Below are 14,995 nucleotides of genomic sequence, written 5' to 3' on the forward strand. Positions count from 1 at the left end.
TATCAAGGAAGAGGGCACTGCTGACCTGTGAGTGGTGGTGCAGAAGCATACAACCCTGATCTGAGGAGCTTCCCTGTGTCTCTCTGTCATGCTTGCTAGTTATCCACTCCAACTCAGGAGCCATATTTAGGCATTTTTGTTAGCTTGCTTCACAAAGTAAATATATAGTGTTATAATATTGTATTATAATCTAATATGATACTGTAATAACACAAGAAGCTCAATGACTCAGTAATCATAGTGACAGGAGTAGGATCTAGAATTTAAAACCTAATTACCATAAAATATTCTAATTTGGGATAAAACAAATGAGAATGAAAATGTATTTATCCAGGACCATGAGAGCCCTTTTTCTACCACGGAGAATCCCCATGTCCGCAGAAGGCTTACCCTCTCTATTTTGAAGTGTGCACAGGTCTCTTGAAACTTGCTCGCCACAGTTCTGTATTCTGGATGATCAGGCTGTAGCTCAACCACACAGACTTTCTGCTGCTTCATATCACTCCAGTATGGGGGCAGCTCAACTGCAAAACAGACATTTGAAAACTCCCTTGCACCTGAGAAGCCTCATCTACGTAGTCCATATTCCTGGTATGCTTTGAAAAACTGACTACATTTGTGCTCTTGTTTTACAATCTCCTAATTTGAAGTGTACAAGAAGCCTCTTATCTTTCTAGAAAAAGGTTTCCAAAATGTGAGCCACAGATAACCCAAATCAGAACCAACTATAATGCTTGTTTTAAAAAAAAAAAAAAAACCCTCACAGAGACTTACTCGGTGGTCCACTGAATAAGACTTCATCTTCTAATGCCAGGGTACACGGGTTCAGTCCCTGGTCAGGGAACTAAAAGCCCACATGCTGCAGAGCAACTAAGCCCACGAATTGTAACAAAGAGCCCCCTCACCTCAATGAAGACCCAGCGCAGCCAAAAGCAACAACAAAGACAGACAAACAAAACGCTCTCACAGATCTACTGAATCAAAATCTGAGGGTAGAACCTGCATCCTACAGGTTTGATCATGCTCAGATTTGAGAACTCTTGGTGTAGTATAACTCAGCCACATATTCTGCTCAGTCTCTAATCAGTCAGAATTTAATAATTTTGCAATATAAACAATTTTCCTACAATGTTTGCAATAAATAGTCATTAATGTTTTGCTTACAAATGCATGGCTCTTTGCCAGAACTCAACACCACTACCACATCCTTCAGATCCATTCTCCCAATATTCCTCGCAGCACCCTTAAGAGGTGGGTGGGTGGCAGGTTTAGCTTTGTGGCAGGCTGGCGGGGGGCAGCTCTGTCTCCCCTTCTGCCAAACTGACTGCTGTACTTGTCATTTCCCCAGGGTTGCTCAGAGTCTGAGGAATCTGTCACATTGATCTCCCAATGTACTGAAAGCCATTTAGTAGTTTTCAGTGGGGGATTTTTGTGGTTCAAAGGCAGGAATAGCTGTCTACACAAGACGAGCTTTCCCTTCTCGGGAACCTTGAAGGCTGCTTCCTGATGTTTGTGTCAAGGATTCTTATCCTCAGGCAGGGGAGAAAGTGACTTCTGGGAGACCCTACAGGCTCCCCATGCACTCAGTCATTAGTCACAGACTCCAAGGGCCCACTCTCTGTTTTCCTTTTGTTCTAGAAAGCCTTAGGCTACTTTACAGCCCATGGCATCTCCTTTCCTGACTGAAGCAGCCATTACCCCCAACCCCCGCCAGCAAAACTGACTCAGGGAAGCTTATAAACCGCAGAGATAAGAACAAATGCAACCTTTGACTATTGCTACCATGAAGATAATGATGATCAGCTGTTGGGTGCACCCATGCTGTATTTTCCTGGCCGAAGTGTAAGCTCCTTCAACCCAGAGACCAAGTTTTCTATTTTCTTCCATGAGGGTTACTTGGATTTTATCTACTTGAACAACATTCTGATGTATGTACAACACACAACACAGGCATAAAGTAATGGACAGCAAGCATGAAAGTTTGAGTCACCTTCAGATTTTGTATGGCGCTGAACAGATAAGCTGTTTCCTTTTGCATCTGTAGCAATGTATGTCTTCAAGTCCACTGTGTAGCTCTGATTATTGATTTTGACATCAATTGTCTTTCTCTTTTGTTTCTTTGCATCCTCCAATTGCATGTTGGTTATTTTGTCAAAACTATGAAATATATTATTATAGTCCTCATATTGCCATTCTACAAAATCACTGGTACGATCTGCCAGAGATTCCTGTTCTTTGGACAATCTAACTCTCTTGATCATGTCCTCAATTGCGTTTCTAGCCTGTATCACATCTTTGGTAATTCCAGAGACCTCAATCAAAGGTCTTTCACGGTTCAAGGAAATGGAAATATTTAGCTTCTTCTGAAGCTCATTCAATTCTTTATATTCATTTACATCAAAGTTTTTGATACATTCATCTTCACTGCTGTAGGGACACTGTTCCTTTTGAATGAGGTCCTGTATCCACAAGAGAGCATTTTCCACATTTTTTACATTTCTACCACACACCTGAAAAACTGCTAATTCTGTTTTCTTTTCTAAAACCAGAGTCTGTTTTTTGGGAGATTTACTCGAGAAGCCCAAAAATGCTAAAAAAGAAAAGAAAAGAAGATTAGCTATTTCTCTTTCTTTCTCTCTTCCTTCCTTCCTTTCCTTCTCCCTCCCTCTCTCTCTTTTACTTTCTTTCTTTCTTTGTCACCATGCTGTACATCACCTTCCCAGGACTTGCTCATCTTATAACTGGATGTTTTTACTCTTTTGACCAATTTTACCCATTTCACCCACCTCTCATTCCCCTCTGCCCACCATGACCACCAACCCTACCTCTGGCAATCATCAGTCTGTCTTCTATGAGTTCAGTATTTTTTTAAAAGATTCCACATATAAGGGCTATCATTGAGTATTTGTCTTTCTCTGTCTTATTTCACTTATCATAATGTCCTCAAGGTCCAACCATGTTGTTGCAAGCGGCAGGATTTCCTTCTTGTTTATGGCTGAGTAATATTTCATTATATATATAATATTTCATTATATATAATATTTTATTTTATATATAATATTGCATTATATATATATGTACATATATATACCTCTCCCCTCCCTCTTGAGAGTACTGGTGTCTTAAAAGCTACTTTGAAGGTGGGAAAAGCCTAGCTTTCAAATAGGGACAGGATGAGTAATATTTCATTACATATATATTTAATGAAATACATATATAACATCTTCTTTATAATCCAGCTTTCAAAGATTCCATGTTGTGGCTACTGAAAACAATGGTGCAATGAACATGGATTCAAGGAAGTGATTTCATTTCCTTCAGATAAATACCCTGAAATAGAATTGCTAGATCATATGGTATTTGTATTTTTAATCTTTTGAGGAACCTCCATACTGTGTTCCACAGTGGCTGTACCAATTTACATTCCTACCAAAAGAGCACAAGTTTTCCCTTTTCTCCACATCCTCACCAACAATTGTTATTTCTTGTCTTTTTTTTTTTATCATTTATTTTCCCCTGTGTTTTCTTCTAGAAGTTTTATGGGCAGGTCTTAACATTTGAGCCTTTAATCCTTTTTTTCTTTTTTGCCATGCCACATGGTATGTGGGATCTTAGTTCCCCAGCCAGGGATGAAACCTGTGCCCCCTGCAGTGGAAGAGCAGACTTTTAATTTCACTGGACCACCACGGAAATCCCTGGTCTTTTGCCAGTAGCTGTTCCTCATGTGAGGTGGTCACTCATTATGATTTTGACTTATATTTCCCTGATGACTAATAATGTTGAGCACTTTTCCATATACCTATTGGCCATTTGTATATCTTTTTTGAAAAATGTCTATTTAGATACTCTGTCTTAAAATCAGATTGTTTGCTTTTTTTTTTTTCTATTGAGTTGAATGAGTTCTTTATATATTTTGGATGTTAACACCTTACCAGATATACAATTTGCAAACATTTTCTCCCGTTCAATGGGTTGCCTTTTCATTTTGTTGATGAATTCCTTTGCTGTGCAGAAGCTTTTTAGTTTGATGTCGTTACACTTACTCATTTTTGCTTTTGCTATTTGTAATTTTAGTGTCAAATCTAAAAAGAAATCATTGCTAAGACCAATGTCAAGGAGCTTACCTATATGTTTTCTTCTAGGAGTTTATAGTTTCAAGTCTTATGTTCAAGTCTTTAATCTGTTTTGATTTGATTTTTGTGTCCAGTGTAAGATAGTGGTCGAGTTTCATTCTTTTGCATGTGGCTGTCCAGTTCATAGGCTTCTGAAGCAAGCACTCAACACTGTTTATTGATGGGACTATCCTTTCCCTACTGTATATTCTTGGCTCCCATGTTGTAAATTAATTAAACATATGTGCATGGGTTTATTTCTGGGCTCTCTATCGTGTTGGTCTCTATTAATCTCTGTGTCTATTTTTATCAGTACCAAACTGTTGATTATTGTATCTTTGTAATATAGTTTGAAATCAAAAAGTATAATGTTTCTAGCTTTGTTCTTCTTCATCAAGATTGCTTTGGCTATTTGGGATCTTTTGTGGTTCCATGCAGATTTTAAAATTGTTTATTCTACCTTCTGTGAAAAATGCCATTGGGATTTTGATAGGCATTGCATTGAATCTGCAGTCTGTATTAAGCAGAATGGCTATTTTAACAATATTAATCCTTCCAATCCATGAGCATAAACTATATTTCCATTTATTTATATCTTTTTTGTTTCTTTCATCAACATTTTATAGTTTCCACAGTATAAGTTTTTTACCTCCTTGGTTAAATTTATTTCTGGGATTTTATTCTCTTTGATGCAATTATAAATGAGGTTTTCTTAATTTCTCTGTGATAGTTCATTAAAGATTAGCTAATTTCAAATCAGACAGAGAGAGACAAACTGATAATGAGGAATTTGAAAAGGGCAAGGGTTGAAGGCGACTAGAGAAAGGTAGTCAAAAGATACAAACTTCCAATTACAAGGTAAATAAGTACCAGGAATGTAATATACAGAATGATGACTATGATATTGTGATTTATCAGAAAAAATATATTTGGTCATCTGAATGGCCAAATATTTTTCCCAAATATACAGTATTTGGCTTGTGACTGGCATTGAAAGTGGAGGGCCATCTTGTTACACTGAGAGCCCTTTGCCTGTGGAATCTGATTCCATCTCTGAGTAGATGATGTCAAAACCAAGTTGAATCCTCAGACACCCTGCTGGGGTCTGAGAATTGCTTGTGGCTATAGGAAAGCCTCCACACATACATTGGAATTGGGTCCAAAAACCTTCTTTAATGACTGCAGTTAACACTACTATATGCTGTATATGAAAGCTGTTAAGAAAGTAAATTCTAAGAGTTCTTGTCACAAGAAAAAAAATTCTTCTTTTCTTCTTCGTTTTCTCTTTTTATTGTATCTGTGTGAGATGATGGATGCTAACTAAACTGATCATGGTAATCATTTCACAATAATATAAGTCAAACTATTATGTTGTATATCTTAAACTTATACAGAGATGTATATCAACTATATCTCCATAAAACTGGAAGAAAGCTAATAAACTACCAAAAAAGGATAGCTGTTTCTCATGTAACATCAATATTAGGAACATGTATTTCATAAAAACGAACAACTCACATGCAATTTTAGATATCACAGACTGTTGGAAAGAAGCCTGATATCCTTCTCTTTTTGTCATGTTGGCACGAAACACATCCAGTACTTGAGGCTGAAAGATAACAACTTTAACTTTTTTCATAGACTGGACTAATCTTTTCTGAATAAATTCTTCAATGGCATCAAGTATGGCTACTGCAACTTTATCTGGGTCTTGTTTGGCATTACCTGGAAAGGCAAATAATAAAAATAATTAGGGGCAAAAGGCCCAACTGGAAAAGAGTGAAGAATAAATTAGGAATTCCAATTCTCAGAATAAATTCCCACTCTTCAACTCTCATCACCATGGACTTTACTAACAAGGCATCAGTAAACACTCCTGAAGTCCTGGATGCAATGGGGACTTTTTGTTCCAGGACGTCAGGAACAGCCCAACAATGAACAATGAAACATAACTTGGTGTCTGATGTTCTTATTTGCTCTATTCAGCTGATCCCAGCTCACTGTGTCCCTCTGTTACAGAGCACAGTTAACCTCTCTTGGCTCACTAGTGTCCTTAAAAGACCCAGAAAAAGTAAAAGATGATAATGTATGTTGACATATACTGCTATTTAAAGAGAACAATGATTACTTTTTGTTGAGTCATTTCTTGACTTTATGGATATATTCTTTTCTCTCAGATGTCTTTGGGTACCTGATTTAAAATGAGCTAATTCTGTAAGACACCTAAATCCATAAGCTATTTGTTATAATCTGTAATTCTTGGCACACAAATTATCCATGAGCCTCCAAGAAGTTTTGTCTCCTCCAGTCAGTGCAGTTTTAGCTGAGTTGCAAGGTTCAAGGCTGCCACCCGAGCAAGATCTTTTCCTATATTAAACATGCTTCATATCTTGATTTCCCAAGCCTACTGCCTAAATAAGAGTATGAAAGTTCCTTGAAAAGACTCATGAAAAGTCAGGGAAGCAGTTCCATATGAATAGCAGCTATCATATTGAGAGAGCTGCTGCTGCTGCTGCTGCTAAGTCGCTTCAGTCGTGTCCGACTCTGTGCGACCCCATAGACAGCAGCCCACCAGGCTCCCCCATCCCTGGGATTCTCCAGGCAAGAACACTGGAGTGGGTTGTCATTTCCTTCTCCAATGCATGAAAGTGAAAAGCGAAAGCGAAGTCACTCAGTCATGTCTGACTCTTCGCAACCCCATGGACTGCAGCCTACCAGGCTCCTCCGTCCATGGGATTTTCCAGGCAAGAGTACTGGAGTGGGGTGCCATTGCCTTCTCCGATATTGAGGGAGGGAGGCAGGCAATGTGAAAGTCCCCTGGGTCGCTTGGTGTGATAGATGAAAGGCCCACTTGGATTATCCCTGTTCATTGTGCCCACTATTATTGCAGACAGGAGAGCAACCCTCTCTGACCTGGCTATGGAGACAACTGTAGTAATGTAGACAATTCCCATATAAAACAAACCTAGAGGGTTTGTGCACGGTTTTTTGATTACATGATCAGAGGAAGAGAGAAACTCTCATTGTAAAGCTGTAGTTATTCCATGATATTTGGAAGGATCTAAATGGTAGTGTTCAGATACATTCATCCACTCTCAACAATCTAAGCACTTTGGACACAGAGGATGTGACATGTGGGGATAAATAGGTGTTCAACAGGTAAAGTATGGGAAACTGAGGGAAAGGCTATGCCAGATAGAACAATATAAGGGGTGTGATACGTTGAATTTGATGTGTTCAGGGGAACAGATCTGGTTTTTAGAAAGTTAAACCAGGAATAGAGTGGTGAATGGAGGAAGCACTGGAGCAGGGAGCCCAGTTCTAAAGTGGAGTCTATAAGTAAAGGTTTAGGCAAAAGATAAGAGCTGAACAAAGAGAAGAGGCCAGAATGAAGAGCTGGGTATCAGGGTTGAGGAAATATTCAAGAATTAAAGTCAGCAGGGCCAAGTGACCAACTGGCTTTACACTTGCCTCCTGTCCTTTGCCACCCACATCCTTCATGTGTGTTTCACATGTCACACTGCACTGTGGTTGTTTGCTAACATGTCTGTGTCTCATAATAGGTCAGGTGCCTCTTCTGAACTGAACCTTTTTCTTAGTCATCAAACTAATTAATAAGCTAATGCACACAGGAGTGGTGAAGAGTGTAGAATCAAAGATTCTAGATAGAAAGTGATATTTTTAACATGCTTGGGGTTATAAGAGGAAGGGCAGGTGTGGGGAGAAGACAATGAACTGGAGTTCAGAGTTTGCTTTCAGCTTGAGATGCCTGCAGATAACACTGAGTGCCCGTTCTCTCCCCTCAAGCAGGTGCCTGTGAGGAACAGGGAGAGGGCTTCCTTTACTGCCAGCAACCGTCTCAATTACAGTCTCAACTCATAAACAGCACTAGGGAAGCAAACTCATCCATCTGTTAGTCTAAGGGCCTGCTCAGGTGGGGATAGTGACAGGGAAAATAGACGAGCAAGAAATTGCTAACCTTGATTTACTTGTGCAGACCAGCAATGCAACCAGGTCAGTGGAAAATACAACAGGTTTGTAGTAACCCAGAAATATTTATACAAAACCAAAACTGCCTCATTTCCTTATTTCTTCTCTGACTCCACTCAGGGACTCCCTTGGGAAGGTAGTGCCACTCTGAGGCTGCCTGCTTTCTTGGCACAATTAAAGTTAAGGCAGAAACACAAGACTGGGGCTCAGAGGAAAAAGCAGTTGGAGGTAGAGACTAGAGAGTCATTAGTGGGTGTCCATTAAAAATGACAGAGAGCAGGACAGCCAGATAATACATTGGCCAATCTGCTAGGACTGAATGATACTACAAAGAGAATGGAAGAATAAAGGGTATATAAATCATACTTTCAGATATAGAGAACCAAAGAGACATAACATTCTATGTGGGAAAATTAAGAAGAATGAAAAATATAAGAGAAATCAAAATATGGGATAGAGGATAACAAGAAGGCCCTGAAAGTAACAAGGATGGTTAGGTTTATGAAGCTAAGCTTTTGGAGGGCCTAAAATGCCAGTATGAGACACTCAAACTTGGATTCCTGAGCAATGGGACGTTTAACCCAGTGCTGTGCCTTCTCTCTCTGGGACCAGTCATCTCCAGCCACTTCAAGCCTGAGCAGCTCCCTTAAGGGAGACCAAGCAGGAGTACCTGATTCATGCACATGACTCAGATTCCTGGGGAAGCAGCTCAGAGAGCATCACCTTACAAATGATAAGCCCAAAGCACCATCCTTATAAAAGAAGACTCATAAAATTGTTGTACAGTTTGAGGAAAACAAGAAACTCCAAAGAGGCAGGCAGGCTGCGGAAGGCCTAGATTTTCTGACTCATTAGAATCCACCGAGTTCTGTTGACTGAGAGGCCGAGACGCCCCGTGACCAGCCCCTTGTTGAGGAGGCAAGAGAAGGGGATGGCCATGCTGTCTGGAGGAAGCAGAAGTCCACGCACTGGTGTTTCAGTGAAGAAGGGTAGAGGGGAAGTTGAAGACAAACAATGGGACATGTGTAGGGGATGAAAAAGAGAAAAGAGTGGATAAAAGTAATGAGAAACGGACTTTTTCTCTCCCTTCCCTTCCATATTAGAAAGCAAATGTCTACTGTGCCAATACTCTCTTCACTTTTCTTCATTTTTCTCTTTTACTTAAACTACCCTCAGGCTTTGCTCCTTCCCTCAGGGGCTGCCCTGAGTTGAGGAAACTGACTGATGCTGACTCAGCGGTAAGTACATTAACCATCAGCACCAAATCCCAGGGAGAGTGGTCGCCTTGGGATTCAGCCTTGACAGCCAGAGGCCACAAACCTGTCCCAATGGCCGGGAGGCAAACAGACGAGTAATGGCGTTTTTCACACTCTTGCAAAACACAGGTGACTGATCTCTTGACATCATTTCCACCAATGACGTGAATGATATTCTTGCACTTCAAATCCCCACCTTCAGTAATTATATAATCACTGTGGCCCTGTTGAGCTGGGAAACATGAGACAAAAAGACACAAAATTAGAGGCTGAACCCACTCTCTGATTGTTTAAAAAGGAAAATGTCTGAATTGGAAGATGAAGTATTCTCTGTGAATAAGAAACTCCTGAAATACTAGCTCTGATGAATCTCACTTCTCTTATTAACTGGGAGATTACTTTTCATTTCTAATTCACTGCAACAGGAATTCTTCAGTAAAAGGCATGATTTCCAGATCAATATGTTGTCTTCCCAACCCCACGACTTTCCTCATCCTCCACAGCCTCCCATATTCAATCTTCCACTTAAAACTTAGAATCAAAAAATACCATTGTGCCTTACCTTGGCGAGAACATTCTATTTCCACATTTCTCCCAGCTCTTCCTAAAATTGCTTTGGAGACCCCTGCATGAGAAAATCAAGATATTTACACACATCAGAATGATTGCCTCACAGACTAAATGCTTTCACCATCATCGAAGGAATCCTATAACTAGGGTATTTCTGATAACAAAGAAGAAAAATTCATAAAAGAACTGTTCCCAATTATGAGAAACCATGTCAAAACAATTTAAAAATTATTAATTAGTATTAATAAGACAGAGTTGTAGAAACCAGTTTGGCTATAGGAACCCTACTTCATGGGCTCTACTGTGACTATTACACTAGTCAAAATTCTGTAAGTCAAGTACCTGCTTTGAGATTAAATGACTTTGATGTTGAATTTACGATCACATCTGCCTCTTCTTTGCTGATATCTCCAGAGGCTACCTGGAAAATGATGGGCCCAATCTTCATTTCATACACCCCTAAATCAGGGTTAGAAATAGTTCCATAGAAATCTGACAAGGGAAAAAAAGAATGGAGTCAGTAACAAGTCAGCAATAGCAAGAATGACTTAGGTTTCATGGTCCTCACCTGTGCCCCGCTCAACCTTCTCTTTCTCTCTCTCTGCCCTTCTATGTGATCTCTGGCATTTAACTTGGCCCTGCCTCTGAGCCTTGATGGTCTATTTCTGGCAAAGGATTATAAAATATAATATATATCGAACGTGGACTTCAGTTGCTGATCGAGGTGAATCAGTCAACTTGAGCCTTTCTTCTCCACTGATTACAAGTGAAAACATGGGACACACACAAAAAGCCACTCTCGGAGAACTGAGACATTCACAACAGCAGGCAAATTGGGGAAGGGAGTCAGAATTGGAAGAAGCAGCCGTTAGTGCTTCCCATTTTGTTTGGTAATTTTTCCTCTTTTATCTCCCAGCCTTGACCCAAGCATGGCCCTCATTACAGAACTACACAATGAAGACAGGCAGCAAAACTCTCAGAGAATGTCTATCTTGTGGCCAGAGGACTAAGAAAATAGGTCCCCGTGAGCTGAAGAGAATAGCAGAGAAGCCTCATTTTTTCCCGTACTTTTCCTTTCTAAATCTAGACCCTGTATAAGGTGCCCTGGATGTAGAACTCCACAGTGACACCACGGGGAGCTAAAACTGAGGGAGATTCTATATTCCTGTCCAGAAGAATCAGGAAAAAAAAAAAAAAAGGGACTTGTGGTCTGAAAAGTGTCTATGTGCTATACGAGAAATCCTTGGCTTTTTGTTTGTTAGGTCCCCTCCCTACTCCCTCTGCTTTGCCCAAGGGCAACTCTGATCTCTCAAAATTATAAGGCAACAGAACTTGCAGCTTCAACTCTGACAGAACCTTGTCCTTCTGGCCAGAAGACCTGGAGAATAGCCTTCTGCAAGACAATGTAAGGGGAATGCTGGGGCAGTGAGCTGGAGAGGGTGACCCCCTGTTCTCTGCATGACCGCACATGGGTAGACCCAAGCTGCACAGCAAAGGCTTTAGGAATGGAATTGATCTTAACCACTGCCCAAACATAAGGTGAAGCAGAACTTGTAGAAGGAAGCTAACTGACTGGCTGCCTGCTCAAACAAAGGAAACAATGACCATTTTCCAGAGGATTTTAACAGGACCCTAGTCGTACAGCATAATGTTTAAAATGCCCATTCTATAATCCAAACTTGCTTGTCACCCAACGAACCAGGAAAATGTGATCAATTCTCAAGTATAAAGACGCTCAATATAGATGCTAATCTTAAAAGTGACTCAGATGTTGGAATAATCAGACAGTTTTTAAAGGCTCTACTATAACTACTATAACTCTCTGAGGGCAAAGTAAACACATTTGAATGCATGAAAGTAATCTGGAATGAAAGGAAAAATAGGGATCTCTACAGAGAAATATAAACTATAAAATAATAATCAAATGGACATTTTAGAACTTAAAAGACAATGTTTGAAATTAAAAGTTCACTGGATAGGCTATATATAGTATAGTAGACAGAAAAAAAAATCAGTGAATTTGAAGGCAGATTAATAAATGTTATCCAATCTGAAGAACAGAGAGAAAAAAGATGGAAATTAAAAAAAAAAGAACAGATCTTCAGAAATACTATCAGAAGGCTTACCATTTGTGTTACTGAAACACCAGAGGGAGAGGAGAGAGACCAGTGCAGAAAAATATATTCGAAGAAATGACTGAAAAATTCCCAGGTCTGACGGAAGCCATACATGTTCAGATTTAAGAAGCTTCAGCAAACTCCAAACAGGATAAACTCAAATATACAACAGTAACTTTGACAGAGGAGAAGCATTTGGTTGGTTTTATTTCTTTAAGTGTATCTATTTTTGAAAACACTTATCACATCATCCTTAGTAGCCTCATCATCACTTAAAAACCGATTGTACAGATTACATTTGGCCAGCCTACTCTTTCACCCCAGATCACATAAATATGACCAGTGTCTTGCATGCTTAGGTATATGGAATATAATTTAATATTTTATTTATCACAAATTGACTTTTTCATAAAAATCATCCTGTTTTACTTCTCACTGAATAGTTATTTAGCAATTATAAATAATTCCTCTATTTAAAAGCTTTACTGAACCTTGTGTACTTTCAGCCTTGGAAACTTTGTCACTGATGAAATTTCCATTAGCTCTTCTGGCAAATTCATCTGAGAATGCCTAGAAATACAAATACAGTTTTAACCACCACGATTCTCAGTAGATAAATCAATCTAATTCAGACATTTTGATCCTACATGCACATTTATGAGAGAACAATTCTCTAAGTATTATTTATTTTCATTATAGATTTTTAAGTTACAAAAACTCATAAACTCTATTTTTAGAAATATACACTATGAAAATTATCAAAGATGTGAACAAAGATATAAATATAAGGATACTGATTACAATGCTGTTTGCAACTGAGAAAAAACTAAAGTTTAAAACTCCAACAGGAAAATGGTTAAATAAATTTTTGTATGCCCATATGCTGTAGTATTTCCTTCCCTGGTGGCACATATGGTAAAGAATCTGCCCTCAATGTGAAAGATACAGGTTCGATCCCTGGGTCAGGAATATCACCTGAAGAAGGGCATGCCAACCCACTCCAGTATTCTTGCCTGGAAAATCCCATGCACAGAGGAGCCTGGAAAGCTACAGTCCATGGGGTCACAAAGAGCAGACACGACTACACAACTAACACTTTTACTTTCATGCTGGAGTATTTGGCAGCCATTTTAAATCATATTTTTAAGGAATAGTTAATAGAACAGGGAAAAGCTTATTTTATACTATTAAATGAAAAAAGGATGATATTAAAATACATAGTCCCACATTTAAAAGTCCACATATATAAAAGAAGACTGGAATGAAATACAACTAAAAGAATTTATGCATTTCTTATTCAGTTTCTACAATGAAGATGTATTATTTTCATAATCAGTAAAACCAAATATTTGCTGTTGTCAAAAATACAGTGTTAAGAGAAAGACAATCACAAGGACCCAGACACTTCAGTGTTTAACTTATTTGTACCAGGAGAGAAATCGCTAGGGGAGTAGTTTCTTGGGAGTTGGAGGCTGGAATTCCATTTCTTTGCCTGGTAGTGACACACCAATATCATCACTTTCTTCCTCCTTATTAGAAGCAACATGAAATTTTGTTGGAAATGAACAAGTAACATCTTGACTAAAAGGCTTATACAATAATGGGAAGAGGACCAGACAGAAGTGACTATAGAGCCAAGGTCTCAGGCTTAAAGACTACTACAAGCACCAGGCAGGTAAGCTACAGGGGGAAAGGTGGACAGGAGGAAAGGTGGACTGGTTTGACTCTGGGGAACTAGAGAGTAGCTGCCATTCAACCACAGCAAATTGTTCAGGCTCGTATCCATGTCCAATGTGCCAGAATTCTTGAATTTTTAGGTCACAGTGGACATCTGGAGCTTAATATGACATGTTTGATTCTTAAATGCCAGCAACAGAGTCAAATTGTTTAAAAAAAACAGCCCAAATAAAGCATATCTAGAGGCTCCATTCAGACCGCAGGCTTCTGTTTGCAACCTCTGTTATAGTCTCCACCTATAAATATTTCAATAAGTTTTGCTTATTTGGGGGCAAATAAAACCAAAGCTTAACTCTCTTTACAAGTCTTAAGAGAAAAAGTGTCACAGCCATGTATGGAAAAGCAATACTATTTCCAATGGCAATAACAGTGTCTGTCTAGGCTAACCCCTTTATCAAATACTTGAAGAATTTGAATCTTTAGGAAAGATAATGAAGGGCTGAGATTGCACAGAAATAGTGAGTTTTGAGGGTTCAGATCCATGTCATAGGACTCACTTCCTTCAATGAACCTGGCCATTCATTCAAAAACTCAGCATTTCATCTCTCTAGTTCATTTTATGTGTACAAATCTTAGCTCCCCAAGTAATTATGATTTGTAGGAGGGACAGTACATGCTACATACCCATTGTGTAATCCATACCACTTTGTACAATGCAAGTCATAGGGAGACTGTTCAAAAAGCATTTATTGACTAGAAATGACTGTAGTTACATGGGCCAACTAAATGGACCACATATACTGCTCAGGGGGTTTAGCTGTCTGATTAGAATTTAGATTTGCTTGCTTCCAGAGTATTTAAAGGTAGTAGCTAGAAAGAGGAAAAAAAAGTATGACCTAAAAATTCAGTTGGTCCAATGATATATGGACATCTCTTAGATAGCTAGCCTTAATCTGTTATTTCTTGCACTGTTATGGAACTTTTCAAACATTTAATATCATCTACTCTCCTGGACTCTAAGGACTTGGAGGGCAAGAATAATGGCCTCTTATTAAATGCTTCTTGTTCTCCCGTAATGCTGATTCCAGCAGCTTACTCACAGCTGACGTTCAGCAAATGTGAGCTGGTTGATGAACTCTCTATGACCAAAGATGGTTCTGGTATTTCTGGCCCCAACCATCTTACTCCTATGGGGATGTGCTGAGTCCTTCAGTTGTATATTATTTTTACATTCTTTTATTTGTAGGACCACACAGTACTTTTATATTATGTA

The 14,995-nt window shown here is 39.1% G+C and overlaps 1 protein-coding gene across 4 annotated transcripts in view; it reads right to left on the reverse strand.

Moving 5' to 3' along the window:
* The window catches only part of PARP14 (poly(ADP-ribose) polymerase family member 14), a 55,576-nt gene that overhangs the window by 16,649 nt on the left and 23,932 nt on the right, over positions 1–14,995 (reverse strand). For 3 of the 4 annotated variants that reach the window (XR_015164584.1, XM_086403076.1, XM_086403070.1), the window contains exons 9-15: positions 12,537–12,615; positions 10,271–10,420; positions 9,921–9,983; positions 9,423–9,590; positions 5,631–5,837; positions 1,991–2,590; positions 391–524 (exon numbers count right to left, since the gene is read on the reverse strand). Coding sequence is in view for 2 of the 4 variants with exons in the window: in XM_086403076.1 (XP_086259202.1) it covers positions 391–524; positions 1,991–2,590; positions 5,631–5,837; positions 9,423–9,590; positions 9,921–9,983; positions 10,271–10,420; positions 12,537–12,615 (1,401 nt within the window). In the remaining 2 variants the exon portion in view is untranslated. The remainder of the gene's footprint in view (positions 1–390; positions 525–1,990; positions 2,591–5,630; positions 5,838–9,422; positions 9,591–9,920; positions 9,984–10,270; positions 10,421–12,536; positions 12,616–14,995) is intronic. The other variant, XR_015164585.1, reaches the window with a different exon arrangement.

Source organism: Bos grunniens, chromosome 1 (assembly GCF_055505025.1).
Source record: "Bos grunniens cultivar Pamir isolate PY7600 chromosome 1, Bosgru_T2T1.0, whole genome shotgun sequence".
In the NCBI taxonomy this organism is placed as follows: domain Eukaryota; kingdom Metazoa; phylum Chordata; class Mammalia; order Artiodactyla; family Bovidae; genus Bos; species Bos grunniens.